Source organism: Engystomops pustulosus, chromosome 11 (assembly GCF_040894005.1).
Source record: "Engystomops pustulosus chromosome 11, aEngPut4.maternal, whole genome shotgun sequence".
NCBI lineage: Eukaryota > Metazoa > Chordata > Amphibia > Anura > Leptodactylidae > Engystomops > Engystomops pustulosus.
Window position 1 is genome coordinate 30,678,606 of NC_092421.1, and position 19,778 is coordinate 30,698,383.

A 19,778-nucleotide genomic window follows, 5' to 3' on the forward strand; every position below is an offset into this window, starting at 1 on the left:
GTGTAGAGCACCACTGCATGTAGGTATTTACATAGCAATTAGGGACCTTTTAGTGCTAATGGCATTTCCAGGATTTTGTATGTGTTTGCCTAACCCTCTGCTATTTTTACTAAACTAATTACAGTTCGGTTCTGACAATCACACTCACTTTCTGTTAATTACATCTATGGAGATAATCATTTAACAATTAAGGACATATTGCATGTAATCAAAAGCTGTTGATGGAGAAGAGACATTTAAAAGAATTAAATGTAACAAACAGAAAATTAAAAATACAAACACAACACCATATAATTTTTTAAAAACTTCTAAAGAAATACAAAACTAGCCGAGGTGTAACTACAGCAGTAGCAGCCTGCTTAGCTGTTCTGCTTAGTGTTTTCCAGTATTATTGTCTGCTATGTGGGGGGGTCTCCAGTATTACTGTCTACTCTGGGGGGAGGGGGCGACTTCCAATATTCCTGTCTGCTCTGGGGTGGGTTCCCAGTATTACTGCCTGCTCCGGGGGGGGGGGGGGGGGGGGCCTCCAGTATTATTATTGTCTGCTCTACAGGGGAAAGTGGGGGGTCTCCAGTATTACTGTCTGCTCTGGGCCAGTCGCCAGTAATGCGGTCTGCTCTTCGGGGAAGAGGGGAGGAGGGGGTAAGCAGTATTATTTGCTGTCCTGGGGGGATCTCCAGTATTACTGAATGCTATGGGGGGATCTCCAGTATTACAGTCTCTAGTATTTGTTTGCTCTGGGGGTCTTTAATATTAGTACTGTCTACTCTGGGAGTCTCTCCATTATTATCGTTGACTGCTCTGGGGTTTCCGGCACTATTATTATCTTCTATAACAGGGGTCGGGAACCTATGTATAGAGAAGTTCTGCAGCGGTTGGCGTCTGTATAGAGAAGTTCTGCAGCGGTTGGCGTCTGTATAGGGAAGCTCTGCAGCGGTTGGCGTCTGTATAGGGAAGCTCTGCAGCGGTTGGCGTCTGTATAGGGAAGCTCTGCAGCGGTTGGCGTCTGTATAGGGAAGCTCTGCAGCGGTTGGCGTCTGTATAGGGAAGCTCTGCAGCGGTTGGCGTCTGTATAGGAAAGCTCTGCAGCGGTTGGCGTCTGTATAGGAAAGCTCTGCAGCAGTTGGCGTCTGTATAGGAAAGCTCTGCAGCAGTTGGCGTCTGTATAGGAAAGCTCTGCAGCGGTTGGCGTCTGTATAGGGATGTTCTGCATTGGTTGGCGTCTGTATAGGGATGTTCTGCATTGGTTGGCGTCTGTATAGGGATGTTCTGCATTGGTTGGCGTCTGTATAGGGATGTTCTGCATTGGTTGGCTCATGTATAGGGATGTTCTGCATTGGTTGGCTCATGTATAGGGATGTTCTGCATTGGTTGGCGTCTGTATAGGGATGTTCTGCAGCGGTTGGCGTTTGTATGGGGATGTACTGCAGCGGCTGTCGTCTGTATAGGGATGTTCTGCTGCGGTTGGCGTCTGTATAGGGATGTTCTGCTGCGGTTGGCGTCTGTATAGGGATGTTCTGCTGCGGTTGGCTCGTGTATGGGGATGTTCTGCAGCGGTTGGCTCGTGTATAGGGATGTTCTGCAGCGGTTGGCTCATGTATGGGGATGTTCTGCTGCGGTTGGCTCATGTATAGGGACAAGCTCGAATGTAAATTATCTATTTTTTATTTTACAGGGAATTACCATTGTTTTGGTCCAGTGGAAGCTTAGTACGGGGGGGGGGGGGGGGGGGGGGGGGGAACACTCCTTGCTGTACTAATGACTGCTGGAGCCATTGTCCCTTTAAGCATATTGTACTGCTCTCGCAGAATTATATTTTAAAATATGTGGCGCTTATGGCTCTCTCAGCCAAAAAGGTTCCTGACCCCTGTTCTATAATAATATAAATCATTATCTTTATTTATATAGCACCATCAAATTATGCAGCACTTTACAAATCATAGGGGACATATACAAATATAATATTACATTATAGAGTACAAACAGCTATGGGGTCTGCACTATTATAATTAGTATTTGGTTTGTTGGGTGGTATTTATTGCTGCACTGTGGCATTTATCATTTCTGGGTGATATTTTGTGCTGTACTGTGGTTGTTGGTGAATGTTGCTATATGACAACTTGGCCCTTGGACCAAAAAATGTTGTTCACCCCTGGCCTAAATCCTAGAATAGACAATTGAGGGGAATTTCAAGGTCAGAATTGGTCCATTTTATCAAGATTCTGACTCCACAACCTAGGGGCAAGTATACTTTCTATTTTATTTCCCCACCCAGGCCTCAGCCATTAATGATTTTCCAGATTCCTGGTAAACCTCTTAAAAGTAATTAAAAAAAACATTTTATATTAAATTCATCTACTTGATAAAAATAATTGCATTATCTGCTGGAGAATTGGAGGTGAGTTTATAAATATAAGAACCTGCTATCCCAGTCACACAGTAGATCCATGCTAAGGTTATGATTAAAGTGATATAAGCAGAGTAATACTTAATGTGATTATAAGATATGGTTTTAATTGGAAAAGTGACATTTTGAAGGTTACCAGCTACTCAGACAATTCCCCTTTAATGGATAAAATATTTCACTGAGGTAATGTGAATCATAAAAGCAGAAAGTGAAGGGTCATAACAGCCTCTTTAAGTAAAATGTCAGGTTTTGTTATACGTGAACTAAAATATTGTAGATGGAATGAATCCCAGGGACAAAAAAAAAGATTAGGTGGATAATACTATACAATCTGTTTTACTTTCACATAAGGTTCCTTTTTGAATTCATTAAAGAAATAGAAGAACGGAACCCATAACCCCCCCCCCAACCCCAATAACAGTACCTTCTTCTGTATTATTTATCCCCTGGAGGTATTCTTAGTATACTTCTAGGTTGCAGCAAGAATGAAAACTGATCTTTTAGCATTTTGCAGTCAGGCAGCACCCCATCTCCTGCAGGTCGGCAACCCCCCTAGCCTCCGCCTCCTGCAGCCCGGCAACAACCCCCGCCCGCCTCCTGCAGTCCGGTAATGTAACACACACCCACACCACCCCGCCAGCCTCCTGCAATCCGGCAAACACCCCCCCCCCTGCCTCCTGCAGTCCGGCAATCCCCCCGCCTCCTGCAGTCCGGCAGACATCACCCCCCTCCCCCGCCTCCTGCAGTCCGGGAACCAGCACCCCAGCACCTCCTGCAGTCCGGCAATCCCCCCGCCTCCTGCAGTCAGGCAAAACCCCCCCCCTGCCTCCTGCAGTCAGGCAAAAACCCCCCCCTGCCTCCTGCAGTCAGGCAAAACCCCCCCCCTGCCTCCTGCAGTCAGGCAAAAACCCCCCCCTGCCTCCTGCAGTCAGGCAAAAACCCCCCCCTGCCTCCTGCAGTCAGGCAAACCCCCCCCCCCTGCCTCCTGCAGTCAGGCAAACCCCCCCCCCCCTGCCTCCTACAGTCAGGCAAACCCCCCCTGCCTCCTGCAGTCAGGCAAACCCCCCCTGCCTCCTGCAGTCAGGCAAACCCCCCCCCTGCCTCCTGCAGTCAGGCAAACCCCCCCCTGCCTCCTGCAGTCAGGCAAACCCCCCCCCTGCCTCCTGCAGTCAGGCAAACCCCCCCCCTGCCTCCTGCAGTCAGGCAAACCCCCCCCCCTGCCTCCTGCAGTCAGGCAAACCCCCCCTGCCTCCTGCAGTCAGGCAAACCCCCCCCTGCCTCCTGCAGTCCGGCAACCCCCCCCCCATCTCATGCAGTCCGGCAAAGCCCCCCCCCCCCGCCTCCTGCAGACCGGCAAAGCCCCCCCCACCTCCTGCAGTCCGGCAAAGCCCCCCCCCCCCCCCCTCCCTCCCGCAGTCCGGCAAACCCTGCTAATGCTTGGGGTGAATTCCTGTAGTCAAATGCAATTTTCGAACCGTAGAAATGTCTAGGTGGTAACATGGAAGGAGACAGAATGTAGACTCGTGGCATGTACATTTATCATGCAGGACATGCCGCACTAATATATGCAATTCATAGAGATCAATAATGGTAATCACTGCCATCAATTCTCATTCTAGGGGTTCCTACAAAATCCGATCCTTCATCAATACGCTTAGAGAACCCACATGGGTACCCTTACACATAGATACATCATCTGTATAGTACAAATTATGTACCTCATCTGTTTGTATGAAATACCGTAAAACATTCACCCACCTGCTCAAACTCTTCCATATCAACTTCTCCATCTCCATTCAGATCAAACATTTTAAAGGCAATTTCAAAGTTTCTTTGAGGAGCTGAAGAATAGAAAAAGAAATATGTTAACAGCTCATTATTCAGATGTACATTAAGCGGATGTTCCTTGAAAACTGTTGCAGCTCATAAATGTAATCATGCTCATATTGCCAGATACTAAAGGAGGATGCTGAAGGGAGGCAAAGCCTAGGATGCATGTCCACCTTAGTGAGGATTACTATTTTAATGGGACATTTCAAGACACAGAGGGAAAGGAAAGAATGGGAGTATAAATTAATGCAGAGATTTAACACAACGTAGTCTAAATTTCCGTGCCATTTTCATGACCTCCTATCTCTGTCCTGGAGGCCAGAAGCAGATAAGAACCAGAGCTCTCTTGTCTCGCCTCACAGGGTCGGGAAGTATGGAGACTGTCAATTATGGCCGCCATGTGGATTCTTATAGCAATGGATGCTCCACTAGGGGATTCTGGGAGAGTATGCAAAGTTTTCCTGGATGGGATAAGGAAAACCATGCGTCTTTTAGCTACCTTGTATGGCAGATTCATTGACATCAAGCATGACCTACAAGAAGCCTTATGACATGAGGCAGGATTAAAGCCAAACCAGTATATCTATTACACAAGGAACTCACCTGGTTGGGTCTCTTCAGTCTTACTTTCCGACCCTAGTCACAACCCTCTCGCTCAGCCAAACCAGTTCCCTACACTGTACTGAGGAGACCCAACTAGGTCGAAACAGTGCTGTCTACAGTTCCTTCTGGAATAGATATCCTGGTTTGGTTTTAATCTCGCATCATGCCATAAGGCTTCCTGAAAGATGGGGATGGGGATGGCTGTATACCGGGGGCATGGGGCTGGCTAGCTAGCTATATACTGGGTGGAGGCTGTGACAAATGCATTTTCCACCCAAGGCTTATACTCCAGTCAGTAGGTTTTCACAGTTTTATGTGGTAAAAGTAGGAGCTTGGGCTTAAATTCGGGTCAGCTTATACTGGAGTATATCCAAAAATTCTCAGTGCTGGAGATGATGTGGCTACATATATTTTAGAGCTGACCTTTTGCACTCCTTTATAGGTCGAAAGTCCTTATATTCTTATCACACATAGGTGGATTTATGCCCCACGTTTATTATTATAATTATTATTATTAATATTACTATTATTAGATCATCGATAGCTGTTGTAGAATACTCTTGGCAAAATGTCTCACCATTGCAAAGATCTTATTTACAAATTTATGGAAATCCCCTACTATTCCTTCTACTTACCAATTTAAATAAAATGTCAATATAAATTCCTATATAAAATTGCTCTTTCATATGTTTTTTGTTTTTTTTTTAAATCTCAGAACCCTTCTGCTAAATGGTTGGAGTGGATTACTATACAGTCTAATGGACTTTTGAAGGACTACTAAAGGACTTTACATTCATGCACAGTATCAGTTTTTGGTATGTGTCATTTTGAATACAAATGCTTTGATAAAGAAAGATATTTTTCATCACTTATACTGTTTTTGTGGATATCTAATTGTCTGCATGTGTGGGAAGGACCCATCTCTCCTATTTTGAATCCACTCCAGTGAAATTGGGTTTATTTGTACGGTGAATTAGAACAACTGCACAGTTTTAGTCCAACGCAAGATTTATCATTCAGCATGAAACACAGTGAGAAATCTGGCTCAGCAAAAGACGGTCTAGCCCAAATCCATCAGTTTTTATAACTCTGTCCATGTGTATGTTGTAAAATTCTACTATGGCCACAGACTGCACATAAGGATAATGAGACCCTATATGTACATTACAGCCATGGCTTCCTTGATCAGTCCTATTTGTTTCAACAAACATGGCAGAATTTTCAATAGAAACTCCAAATGGAGACCTATCAAATATGAACACTGTCGGATCGGTTTGGTTACCTTTAAAATACTGTATTTTCCATTTCTACTGTAAATACTACAGATAATTACCAAGGCAAATGTTCAAGACTCATCTGTATTACATAAAAAAATATGTAGCACAGATATCACAATGGGAATTTAAGGGTCTGTGTATAAGACTGAAGATTTTCTCACAGCATTTAATCTCCTGACTTCGCCAGTCAAGCGCCGTTACACTACAATCAATGCTCTTATAGGTCACGCTGTCACACTATTGATTTCATAGGCCTCTTCAGCGAGAAAACGCTGTGTGCAGCACTATTATGCAGAGAAAGTCACTAGGACATAGAGATACCCTGATCACAATAAGGTGACACCGTATGAACCAATAATGGAAAGACTCGCAATGAATGAGCGGTTCAGATCTCTACTACGATTTTGTTACACTTCCATCTATATGTAATAGAGAGCCTTAAAATTCTCGAATGAAGGGTTAAATCATCGATGACGTCTTTGACGCCTTTGAATGCTTCTAAAACTAAGAGTCAATTAAAGGGAACTTCAATTGGAGGGTTCCCTGATATTTATGTATTAGGAAATCCTTCCATCTAATTATTGAACAATAATTTGGCCAGGCACGAAAAACCATCCATAAAATAATGCAAGATTTTTCAAGGACGCATGCTCAAAATGATTCTAATGTTATACAATGTACCGGAATTGAAAATATAATCAAAAACTAGAAATTAAAAAAAAAATATTAGGATTAAATAAAACAACAACAACGGTCAACAATGGTAATACTAAGCACATAACCTTATTATTATCTACGGAGACCATAAAGAGCTTGGACAAGCTAAAGTCTTGTATGGTATAATGGTACAAAGAGCATGTTTTAGCCACCTAGAGCGCTGAGAAGGAATATGAGCAAAGAAAACAAATGCTCACAATGACACAGGATTACCAGAGAAAGAAATCCCATGAAGGTATTGTAAGCGCAGTTGTTTGCCATTACTATGTCTGCACTTAGCGCGCTCATATGAAACCGGCTTGAAGCGTCTTGTATTCTTCACTTTCCTACACTGCTGCGATGATTATTCCCACAATATCATCATATATTTCAGTAAAGCAGTTTCGGCTCCGCAGGGCTTCAAACCAGCAGGCGGCGAGTCTTTATACAGCTATGATTAGAATAACTTGCATTATTCAGAGGTACAGCATGGGTTTCCTGCTTGTAGTAAAAGGCAATGTAACTAGTTACATAATCTGTATAATAATATCTGCATTTATCGTTTCTAATTACCGGGTAACGTGAAGGCAATTCTTTACTAATCTGGGCCCAGGATCCAAAATTAAGATTTACAAACCCTACAAAAAAATGTCTCTGTAGCTTGTCCAACAAGCCAAAGACTCATCATTTACAGTGAAATCTTTATATCAGCAACAGGACACAAGGTGCAGGACACAATCCAATTATCAGCCAAACTGCTGATATAGACAGCTAGAGCAAAAAGGCTGCTCATGGGAGTCCTATATCTGCGGCATTGAGAGGTCAAATTCCTCTGGTGACTATAAGGACTGTGGTCAGAATTTATACCCCTTACTATGTACTTACAGTATGATCTAGTTTAACTTATGTCCAATAATTGTATAGTGTGTAAGGAAATGGTGAATGTTCTGCATTGTACGGATTGTACATATTCATTAACAAGTCACTATAGGGCACAGGGTGCAATATTTTTTGGGCGATGCACCTGTTTATTTTTATTAAATGGGTATTTTGGTTTTACGATTAAAGACCAATGATATGCAATACCCTGCCCCGTGCCACTTAGTTGCTTGAACCTTTCAGAGACTCGGTCAACTTCAATACTCAGCATCCTTTAAGAGCTTGGAATTTTCACTGAAATATTGGACACTCAAGATGAACTAAAACTTAACCCAGTTGTGCTTATTAGGCTCTCTACAGAGGGTGGCCCTGGCATAACAGGAAAGATAATATTGACATTGATAGTGGGGGATTGTTGGGGACTATCTATCCCCCCATTAGTAGTTGACGACCAGGGTACACATGATACATTACAGCCTTCCCATATTTTCCAAAATGAGTTGTGCCGCATCTACAACAAATCTCCAAGGGGAGCGCCTGTATACCCATCACAAAACAGACAATTTCTCTTCTCTATTAGTCTAGGGCAGTAATGGCGAACCTTTTAGAGGCCGAGTGCCCAAACTGGAGCCCAAAACGAGGTGCTAACCAAAAATTAAAGCAGTAACTTATTGCTCCCTGTTCAACAACTTTCAATCATATTGGCCTCCTGAGGACAGCAACACAGAAGAAAGATGGAAAATTATCCTCATTTTAGCTTCTTTCCAGTTTCCCTCTGGACACAGAGAATCGTGGGGCTAGTAGGAGGTCCTTCAAAAATAATTTGGCCCTGTCTAATTCTCCCTCTTCCTACAGTCCCAAGTAGCAAAGTTAGTATCAAAATATGACTGAAAGCAGCATCTTTTAAGTTGCTTGGAACTACAGGAAGATTCTTTGAGTCTTGTCTGGTGTGCTGGGGCAATGGCCCGAGTGCCCACAAAAAGGGCTCCGAGTGCCGCCTCTGGCATCCGTGCCATAGGTTCGCCACCACTGCTCTAGGGTGTACTAAGTGTTTGTTAAAAATCTTTCAGCCCCATTTCACACCTTCATTTGGACCTTCATCACTATTTTCAGCCGTTATACTAATTATATAATCATCCCTTGCATGAGACTGTGGTGGCATTGGGGAGCACCTTCAGTGACCGACTGCTTCACCCCAAATGTGAGAGGGAGCGTTATCGTAAGTCATTCCTCCCCGCTGCCTTCAGGCTGTTCAACAAACAAGGCCCAAACAGAAGTAACCTGCGCCCCCCACCTAACCAGTCCCTGCAGGTCCCATCCACAGACTAAACATCAAACTGCCGATCATTGCTTGTCTCTTTTTTATCTTTTTATCCCGCTTTTCTTTTTGTTCATTTATCCCTAATATTATTGTTGTCATAGTTTGTACTTCACTCTCTGTACCCTCTCTGCTGCTGTAACGCTGTGAATTTCCCCACTGTGGGACTAATAAAGGATTATCTTATCTTATCTTATCTTATAACCAAAAATAAATTCGATAAAATGTACCATATTTTTTGGACTACAAGGCGCACAAAAAAATCCTTTGATTTTCTCAGAAATCAAAGGTGCACCTTATAGTCCAGTGCGCCTTATATATGAACCGCACTTACAGACAACAGCTGACTTGAACTGTGCACAGGTGGTCATTCATTCTTATAATCCGGTGCGCCTTATAATCCGGTGCGCCTTATATATGAACCCAGACGTTTTAGCAGGCATTTATTGATGGTGCACCTTATAATCCAGTGCGCCTTAAAGTCCGAAATATATGTTATATTGATTTCAATGGCTTCTGTTAGTGTCTGTTCTCATTACTTTGGTTAGCGCTTACATTATTTGAGTGGAAAATTAGAAAAAGCAGCTCTATTTTTTCAGTCTCAAGTAACAGAAGCCTGGCAGAAGTTGTGAGAAATCGAATAAAATCAATGGAGATTCAAACCGATCCGCTAGGCTTTCATTATGATCATTTTACTAACTGAAGATAATAAAAGAGGTATGAATATAGGTGTGTTATTTTAGGCATGGACCTTATTAATTATTTGCATACGTACTTGATAGAACTGTGGTTAGGAAGATATAATCAGAAAATGAGATCAGGCCACATTCACCCAAAGTGTAGAAAATGCTGTCTTCATCCGCAAACTTCTCTCGTTCTTGTGAAATTTTCTAGAAATAGACACAAAAACATTAAAAAAAAAACCCACACACATCAGGCTATTCCCATATCACGACATTGATATATGATTTTAGTTTTCAAAGCTTTTAAATCAACAGTTCCGAAATAAATTAACCCCTTGAATTAATAACCACATCAAGGATCCCATTATTTCAATGATATAACACTTAGTAATATTGAAATAATAAGGTCATGAAATGTATATAATTAGAATAATATAATTATAAGCAGAAGTCAAAAGCTCTGAAAACCAAGAGAGGACTAGTACCTGAGAACTCTGACAGAGACTACTAGAAAAGTAACATCTATATATAAAAAAACACACATCATATACAAGAAAGAAGATCTATAGAGGAAAATCACAAGTATCTTGCAAACATAAATGAAAAATGCATGCAGCTGCCAGAGCAGGAAATGTGTATACATCACAAGCACGGAAGACCCCAAAACAAAAACACCATCACATTAGGGTCCAGTCCATGAACTCTGGCCATTGGTTACCTCTGTCTAGCGAAGATCCAATCATATACAAGATAAAGGAAAGAGAATTGGTTAAAAAAGAACAGAGAGAGAGTTATGACATAATCAGCAATGATGAACAAATCCAGGCGGTTGGACATAAGAAATTGTCAGAGATAGCAGATGTTTTGGCCAGATGGCTCTGTTACACCAGGGAACGTGTTGCTACCGCTAAACTGAGTGATGTTATTGTCGGGCAGATAGGGAATTCCAGAGATAACACATGTGCGTATCATATAAGAGAAGAAACGACTTAGATCTCTCATGACTTTTAGTATAGTATTCAGTGCGCTGATACATTGTTAATGATGACATACGGTATATACATCCTGCTTTCTCCAGGTATACACTGTATAGATGCTGGAAAAAGGAAAATTAGCAGTGGTTTCTCTAAACACAGAGCTTCTGTTTTCATTGCCAAAGGACATCAAAATAAGGAAATAAAATACAAAATAATAAGCCAAACAAGGCATAACGAAATTTAAGAGAACACATAAATCTGCAAAATTCTGTTATTTGTATGGTTTCTTGCACTACCAGGTCATTCAAAAACTGGAATTGTGTTATACACACACTGATATGTTATTAGGAATTGGTACTGTCAATGTCCAAGTTTATTGCCCTTGGTGGCTACAATTTCAAGAAAAGGGTAAGAGCTAAGGAAACCTTTAACATTTTCAGATCCCTTTTATAGTTTGTAACTAGAGATGAGCAGACCCCAACTATGCTTCCAAATAATGACCCTGCATGACCCGGGCATATTAAGAGCCATGGCTGAGAATGGCCAAGGGGAGACTCTTGACCAATAAAAGCTATGGCTGGGGGGATTAATGTGACATATTGGGCATAAAACAATTTACAGCCTTTATTAAATGTTGCCGTCAACCCCGGTTACTTGATGCAAGGTCTGTGTATCCAGGATGTTGTTGGTATTTTTCAGTTGTTCTAACATACATTAGTAGTAAATCGGTGAACTTCATCCACTCGTAGCGGAATGGGGTGCTTATTTTTCTCAATCCCATCCCCTCTACCCCCTTGCAAAGTACATCTCTATTTACTTATGAGCTGTCCTTCTTGATAACTTGGATGGCTTTCTACCTTTGTACGCACTGATCTGTCCGCACCAAAGTCCCCACTCCCTTTCATATACTATCTACAACAAGCAGCAGGACAGCCTGGTGGGTGAAGAAGTTACACAGATCCACAGGAGCATATTTGTTGGATTTTCTTTTAATGTTTTTTATTTTTCTATTATTTATAAGATAAAATTATTCTGTGCAAAGGTTTCCATTGTCTTTATGGACATGGGACAAGTCAGTCGAAGGAATGGACACAAAGTATTGACATGCCAAATTTACACCACCTTAAATACAAGAGAACAAAAAAAAAAAGGTAATAAATAAACAAAAATACATGTTACAAAGTGAAAAAGAAATGTTCTATTTAGATGTCGTAACATTATTACAACCTAATCATTACAACCTCACGAAATACAGTAACTAAATAGCCAAGAGGTTTCTAACCAATACAGTAACCAATAAAACTACATTTGCATTGACCGATACGTTTGCATTGAAATATTCCTACATCAATTGTAGAGTAAATATTTCATCCATTTAATTTCATTTAATATCAGCTGTGTAATGTTTTAAAAAGAACATGAAACACATTTTTGAAAGTGAGTTTTATTGTAATTGGATAAAGTTATTTAGGAGTGGGAGATTAGCACCTTTTATCAGCGATGCGGTTAGAACAGAAGTTTGATTAAATTGACCATAATCCTCTAATGAACAATGGCTGTGGGCTATGTTCTATTTGTGGAGAGTAGGTGTAGGAAATGTCCAGGCAGTAAATGAGCCTAGCCCTGTGTGGCTCCAATCATTACGTTACAAGTCAGGTTGTTATTCCATCATGTAGTGCAGGGCTAATCTGAGGCTGGAGGTCATCAGATTGTGAGCAGCCCATTTCAAGGCCTCTAATGAAAGTGTACAACACATATAATAGGCGCTACCTATACCATCATTATTGTTTTCTTACAGCAATAATGGTCTCATTACTATAGTCGGTAAACAAAAAAATCAATTCTGTCAACTTTGTGACCAGTTGGAGAGATCCACAATAAGTAGCTTTATGTGCAGTAATGTGATTTTCTTTCAAATTAGTATTCGCTTACGTAAATAAACTAGAATAGTGATATAAAGTCTTCTTTTTAAAGGGGTTTTCCCCTGAACACAAGTCAGGCCCTATCCACAGGATATGGCCTTACTTGCTGATCAGTGGGGGTCTCAGTGATGAAACAAGAGGTCCAATGGCGCCCCACGTACCTCTGTCGGACCCCTTGTCACTCCATCAGAGTAATGGAGCAGAAGCCCATGCATAACCGTTCTGCTCCATTAATCTCTATTAATTGACCAGAACGGTCAATTAATAGAGCAGAGATTAATGGAGCAGAACGGCCGCGCATTTGCATATTTTTTTAAACCCCTTCATTCTTAAACATCATATACAAAACATCATATGCAAATGTGTGTGTGTGTATGCAGGGATGCATCTAAGCTCTCTGCTACCTGAGGCGAACTATAGAACCGCATCCCCTCCATCCCATCCATTAGTAATAAATCAGGTTATTTTTTTAGTAAGTAGATTCTCTATGCTGCGTCTCACAACCGTCCTGACATTGGTTGTGAAGAGAGACTATTTTTGGGTGACTTATAACAGGAGACTGCGTCACGGATGCTGCCCACCATCTTGCTGCAGGTGGTGGAGCCTAAGACAAGAGGCTCAATTTGCCTCATGGATGGTTTGTGTGGAGTGTGTGTGTGTGTAGGGTCAAAGTTACTGATAAATACAATAGTAAGGGGACAAAAGTTCTTGCCAAAGTTGACTGATAAACTTCTATGAATACATTTTTGTCAAATAATATATCAAAATGTTGTGTTAAGAGTATTTTTTTGCCAAGATATAGCAGCTGATCTATTTGTGAAGGCTTTAAAATGTATCCGATTGACTATCCTACTCACCTTAATAGGGATCACAGACTTTCATGACCATTCTGCAGTAACCTGCTCATTTAGATTAATGGAGTGAATGTCATTATTTGCAAAAATTTCCTGCCGTGAGTGAACACAGCTATAAACAAATCACTCTGTTTCCCAATAAAAACTTTAAAAAAAACCCACATCTGTTTTAATGAGTTTTAGGTAAACCTTTTTTTAATACAAATAAAAAGCAGTCTTATATGTGATCTGGTTAAAAATCGGCACTAATCTGCAGTTTTCTTGAAGAAACTACATCAAATGAGTCATTTATCAGTTTCTCCATCTGGTTCATTTTTCCCCATCTTTGATTATATGCCTCTAATGCACTGAAAAAAAAAATACAGGTGCGAAAAGCAATACAGATGTGAAAAAAAACAAAAAAAAAAAACAATTAATTTGGTTACACACCTTTATAATAAAAATAAGGAACTTATTATAGATACATGAATATGATATATATAATGCCATATTGAGGACTTGAGGGGTAGTTCCTCTTTGCCTATGGATGTCAATGAGAAGAGACTGGCTGGTAAACTTTCATGTCGATGATAACATCAGTTAGTTAAAGTTATGAGAGCTCGGAGGATAGCTGCACGGCTCAGAATAACAAAGCATTACAACAAATTCTCTGAACAATGTCTGGAATCGCTCGGCAATCCGATCCAATCAGTTTCATTATTGCTCAGGCTATTTGTTGTAAGCCAAGAGAAGCAGCTGTAACAAAGGAGCAGGTTATCACTATTTGAATTACATCAAAGCCTTTGATCCACAGCTTTCCTACAGATTTAAAAGAGGGCTTACGTGTTCAAATGGTACAGAGATAGCAAAGGAGCATGTATAATAAGCGCTATGGAATATTATGTGTATAAAGATTATTATCCCGAAGCAGAATTTTCTATGAGAACTTGCTTCTGCATATTTAAGTCAGTTTAAGTGTTTATTTGTATATCACAGCTGTCTAACTTTTTTTTATATACCCCTAGGTATATGCCCCAAGCAATAATCCCACATCACATTTTGGATATAAAAACTTGACAAGAGGGTATTCTCCTTTCCTTTTTCCAAGTAGCACTTACTGGATAGTATCAGGCTATGAAAGATCACTGCCATACTATTTATTTATGTACTTAAAAATTTGACTCTCCAGAACAACCGAGCTTTCCTTAAAAGGGTTTGCAATCAGTAAGAACAAGGCCCTAAAAGAGCCACCCATAATGTACTAAGCCCAACAAGGTTTTTCTGTTGCCCGCAGGTCACATGACCCACCAGCAGCAGGACTTCCTGTTATTCCGTGTTCAGCTGGCTCCCAGTGGATGACTAAGGCTGTGCAGTCATTACTGTATGCAAATGTCATGCAACTCCAACCACTTGTATGGGAGTGGTTAAGAGGAAAGGGGCATGCATGCGGTAATGATCGCAGGCCCTCTCCATGTTACAGGAAGTCCCGAGTCCTACTGTTTGCAGGTCATATGATTCGTGTCTTCTGCGGGCAGTAGAGAAACTTTGCCAGGGCAAGTACAATATGTGTATAGTACAAATATTTACATTACAAATACAACACAAAAGATGTTAAAGTAGTTGTCCGGGTTCAGGGGTCCAAGGAGAATATGACAATTCACAAGCTTTACTCACCTCTCTCCGGTGCCAGGTTTAGTGTGTAAACTGCATGTTCTTTGGGACAGAAAGTTCATGGGTCACTGATCAGCACCGGTGAGGGATGAGTCGAGACAAGTTATTTTTATAATCTACTCCTATATTTAAGCCCCCCTAATCGAAGACAAAACCTTTAAGCGCAAACAACAAGTAGATAAATATAAGGGCCAGTTCACGACTCCGTTAGGTCCTCAGTTATTTCCTTCACTTATTATTAGCCAAAACCTGGAGTGGTTGAGCACACAGAACAGGAGCAAGTATTTCCAGTGATTATTAATTGAAAAACCTGTACTGTAATTGTGTTCTGTGTGTTTGACCACTTCTGGTTTTGGCTCAAAATAACTGAAGGCCTAACAGAAATGTGACCTGGCCATTAAAGGAGATGACCAGGTTGAAGTCTGTTCCAAAATTCAATAAGAAAAAATATATTTTAAAAAGAGAGATAATAATTGCTTGTCCCCTTGCCTGTAACTTGCTCATCTATCTGACAGCCAATCACCAGCTTTGGCGGTCAATTGTAGTCAGTGGATGATCTTGTATCTAAGTAATAAATATTGTATTTAAAAGACATATCCTCTTGGAAGAAAAAAAAAAAGAAAAAAAAAAAAAAAAGAGCCTGACACCCTTTTCTTTTTTAAAACATAACAATGCCTAGTGGGTCCTTTTGTATGCATCACGTGGCACCTGATATTTTTTTATGATTTAGATATTGTCATCCTTTGTTTATGCAGCAAAAAATGCCTCCTACATTATAGTAGAACTGAACTTAAATATTTCCCTAAGTGACAAGGAAAAATCTTACACATATATTTATAAGAGGTCACTGTAAAATCATCTCTGTAAGCAATGTGGCTTCACAATTGCTTTGATAGGAAATGAAACTTCTCTGCATTTATAATCTTTATCCAACAAAACGACAGAAATAGCAGATTTATTGCACTGGGCAGGCAGGACACTACTTGGCCACTGTGGTTGAATTGCTGTAGATGTAATCTATGATGGCCATGTACTTTCAGCACCTGCAAGGCATAGAAAAATTGGCAGCAACCAAGCATCTTAAATTAAAAAGAATCCTTTAGTGCGGTCATAAGATGAAAAGGATGTAGGAACATTACATGTTCACTAATGTCCTTTACGGAAGCATTTGAGGGTCTTTTATACAGGTTGGTAATTGGCCAAAGAAGCATTTTCTCCTGCCCGCTGTATAAGCTAACACTGGAACCAACTACAAATAAAAAAAAAAAAAAAATACTTTCCAGTAAAATAAAAAGAATGTAAACCATGCAACCCGATGAGAAGAGGGGTCTCAATGGCCCTTCTAAGAATTGCTGAGCGGACCACTCAAATAAGATTATGGGAAGAGCCATGTGTATGCAGCCTCCTCCCCTCTCGATGCACCAGTGATATGGGGGCTGGTTTGCACATGCATCTATTACACAAAACAATAAAGTGTACTCCCCTTGCTCCCGAGTTGTTTCCTTACTAGAACTACATCTCCCACAAGTCACCTCTTTGTGCTCCCCAGGTCAGGCCAGGAGGGCACCGTGATGCTGGAGCCAGCAGAGCAGATTATACTTTTTTATTTTTATTACCTATCCCGGGATTCCTGGAAAACCCCTTTAAATGCATCTGCATCTCATTTACTTAAAGGAAATCTACCAATAAAATCAAGTAAATAAACTAGGGACACTTACTCATAGGTCCAGGCACCAGGACTGTTGTAATCTTCTTATATTTGTTATCAACAGTCTCCTTTCTCATAAAATCAACTTTTAAAATTATGATCCCCATCCTTGCTCTGCCGTCTTCACCATGACTCACCCTCTCCCCTGCTACTTGGTAATGCTCCAGTCTAGTGTAACATCCTGAGAAGCTACAGCATGTAGGGGCTCTAGTAACCTGGTAACACCGCTCCCCAAAGCCCTTCAGGCTTATCAGCATCATTTTAAAAGTTAATATTAGAAGGATGGAGGCCATGATTAAACAATATTATAAATAATTTGTGTTTAATTTTGATGGTAGATTTCCTTTAAATGGAACACTGAAACTGATTTCCTGATCCCAAAAACCCTTTAAACATAAAAATGTAATGATGCACTGTATAGACAATCAGTCAGCCAAATATAAAGTAAACTGTATGTTCTTTGGGACTGCAAAGTCATATAGGTTCATGGAAAATCAAGTCTGGAAATTGGAAAGCGCTGTTGCAGGAGAAAAGATGCCTATTTTTTTGAGCGTGGGTGGGGAAGAAAATGGATCGTCATGTGCATAAAAAGTATTCCATTGGAATGATGTAAATTTCTTGAGGGAGTTGCTGATTCGAAAACACGTCCCTTGTGACTGCTTTTTTATTTTAACTAGATCTGTGGGAACCTGATGGTAGGTTTTACAAAAGTGAACACTGTATGATACACCATGGTCAATAGGGAAAGATTAATCAAAGTATATATATCCATAAAGCCCACTGCTTCATAATGCAGGCCTAAATCTACCGCTCCAATATATAAGCTGACATATTTATGAACAAATCTTGTGAGGCGCGTAGATGTGCTTGATCTATAAAACATACACATTCAGACATCCATCATATAGACATCTTAGAAAATTTATACACATGAAGCCCATGCTGTAAACACGCACACAAAACCACAATCACTTTATAGCATGATGCCTTCCCCCTTAGAAAATCAATGACCTTGTGTGACTTATCCCTTGAGACCCGAAGACTGGAAAGGGAAATTTACATTCTGGACCTTGCAATGTAAGCGGTTATCCATCACCATTACACTACTAGCACTGTAATGCACAAACCTCATTCTATAGCAATTCATTTGGAGCAAGTTCTCCAGGCCCAGGCAATAAAAGGCACAGAGTAACCTCACCGGAGAAGCTTCTGCTAATATAAAACTATGTACCATGAACACTACTAGTTTGTATACAAATTTCTTCTAAGAAACTATTAGTATTTTTAATGTAGCTTCCATGTTCTTACCACTTTCATTCCTGCAAATCTTACACACTACCATAAATACCAATAAGCCATGTAAGGAACACAGCTTTTACTTCACTAAACTATCAGAGCCCCTAGGATGCAGATGAAATACACTTTTAAACAACCCACATTGTATGTTAAAAATCTCCTCCAAAGCCATATGCAAATGAGCCAAAAAGATTTGAAAAGACCCCAAAATGTGTCATGCTGAAGGGGGAGTGTCAATTTCAATTCACATCCATATATACAGAGAATTGGAAAAGCATCTTTATGTGTAGCTCACAATCCCAATTATGTGTTAACTATCTGTATTTCTGGGTTCTTTATAGAACCACAAGCCTGATGTCATCTGAACAATTCTTAATAAGATAAAATACATTTTAAACATAATAATTTAATAAGATACCCAAGAACATGGTTTAATTTAATGTAAAACTATATAAGCACCTGAAGAGATGATCCCCATCCAGCCTCCAAAAGTTGCTCATCTCAGGTAAAAATAGTTCAAATGGCACAATTAGTCTTCTCCTCAATTTCTCATCCCGTTAATCTCACTCACTGCCCCCAGAGATCGAAGTAACATTTTCAAGAAGTATAATAATACTCCTCTTACCATTTTTGAGTATTATTTGCCAAGGAGGAGTATGATATTTTCAGTAATACAAATAAATAGGAGTGTACAGTATTACAATAATATACGACTATTAATATAAAAGAAAATCATTACAGCCCGTTTTCTGTGCTGAAATTGCCGATTTGGACAACTACAGTAATTTTACATAATTAAAGAGTGCACTACCTTTTTTCTGTCTCCTCAATAATTTCAACCTACAGAGTGGACTATCTCCGACAACCAAGACCTCACCGGTCCAGACTACGGTTGGCACCCTAGAACTCACCTGTTCAGAGTATGGCGAACATCTGAGACCTCATCTGTCCAGAATATGGCTGAAGCCCCAGAACCCCCTGTCCAGAGGATAATGGCTGACGCCCCAGACCCCCTTCCCCCCTGTCCAGACTAAAGAGACTGAAATTTCTCATTTGTTTTATTTGGGAGTGGAATGGATAACCCTTTACATCTTTTTTGCTTCTATATATATTTATTTTTAATTACAATTATTAAACTGGGGCTCCACTTACAAAGGAATACACATTATATATGTGTACCCTGCTGTTATTTAACAATGATCTTATGGTAAGCGCCGTACTTGGCCTGTTATCCTGCTGCAGGAGGCCGCGTGAATGGAGATCAGCAGCTTATAGTGAATAAGTGACTTCAGGTCGCTGCAGCTATTTAGAGACCAGAAGAGGCTGAAATTTGCGGCCCAGCAGAGGTGAGAATAGACTAATCTCCCTACAGAGAGGAATAATTAAGTGATATCTTCTCCAGCAGTGTAAGAAGGTAAGCTTTAGCCTCCTCTCCTAATACATCTGCTGGCTACAGACTTCAGAATTACTTTCAAAAACACTTATTGCAGAAGGAAAGCAAGGATGGAAAAATAGGACCCATAATTTTCATTTAATAAGGTAGATTACAAAGTCCACCATTATCATGTGTAATATTGATGTCTGAAATAAAAGAGGTTCCCAATGCTAAGTGTGGCCTGAAGGAACAACTGAAAGGTTTTTATTATGGATCTTGAGATAAGTTTTAAGATATGAGTGT

At 40.5% G+C, this 19,778-nt stretch overlaps 1 protein-coding gene across 2 annotated transcripts in view; it reads right to left on the reverse strand.

The window, feature by feature from the left end:
* The window catches only part of MICU1 (mitochondrial calcium uptake 1), a 139,226-nt gene that overhangs the window by 53,814 nt on the left and 65,634 nt on the right, over positions 1-19,778 (reverse strand). For both annotated transcript variants that reach the window (XM_072131114.1, XM_072131113.1), the window contains exons 6-7: positions 9,786-9,900; positions 4,166-4,248 (exon numbers count right to left, since the gene is read on the reverse strand). In XM_072131114.1, coding sequence (XP_071987215.1) covers positions 4,166-4,248; positions 9,786-9,900 — 198 coding nt within the window. The remainder of the gene's footprint in view (positions 1-4,165; positions 4,249-9,785; positions 9,901-19,778) is intronic.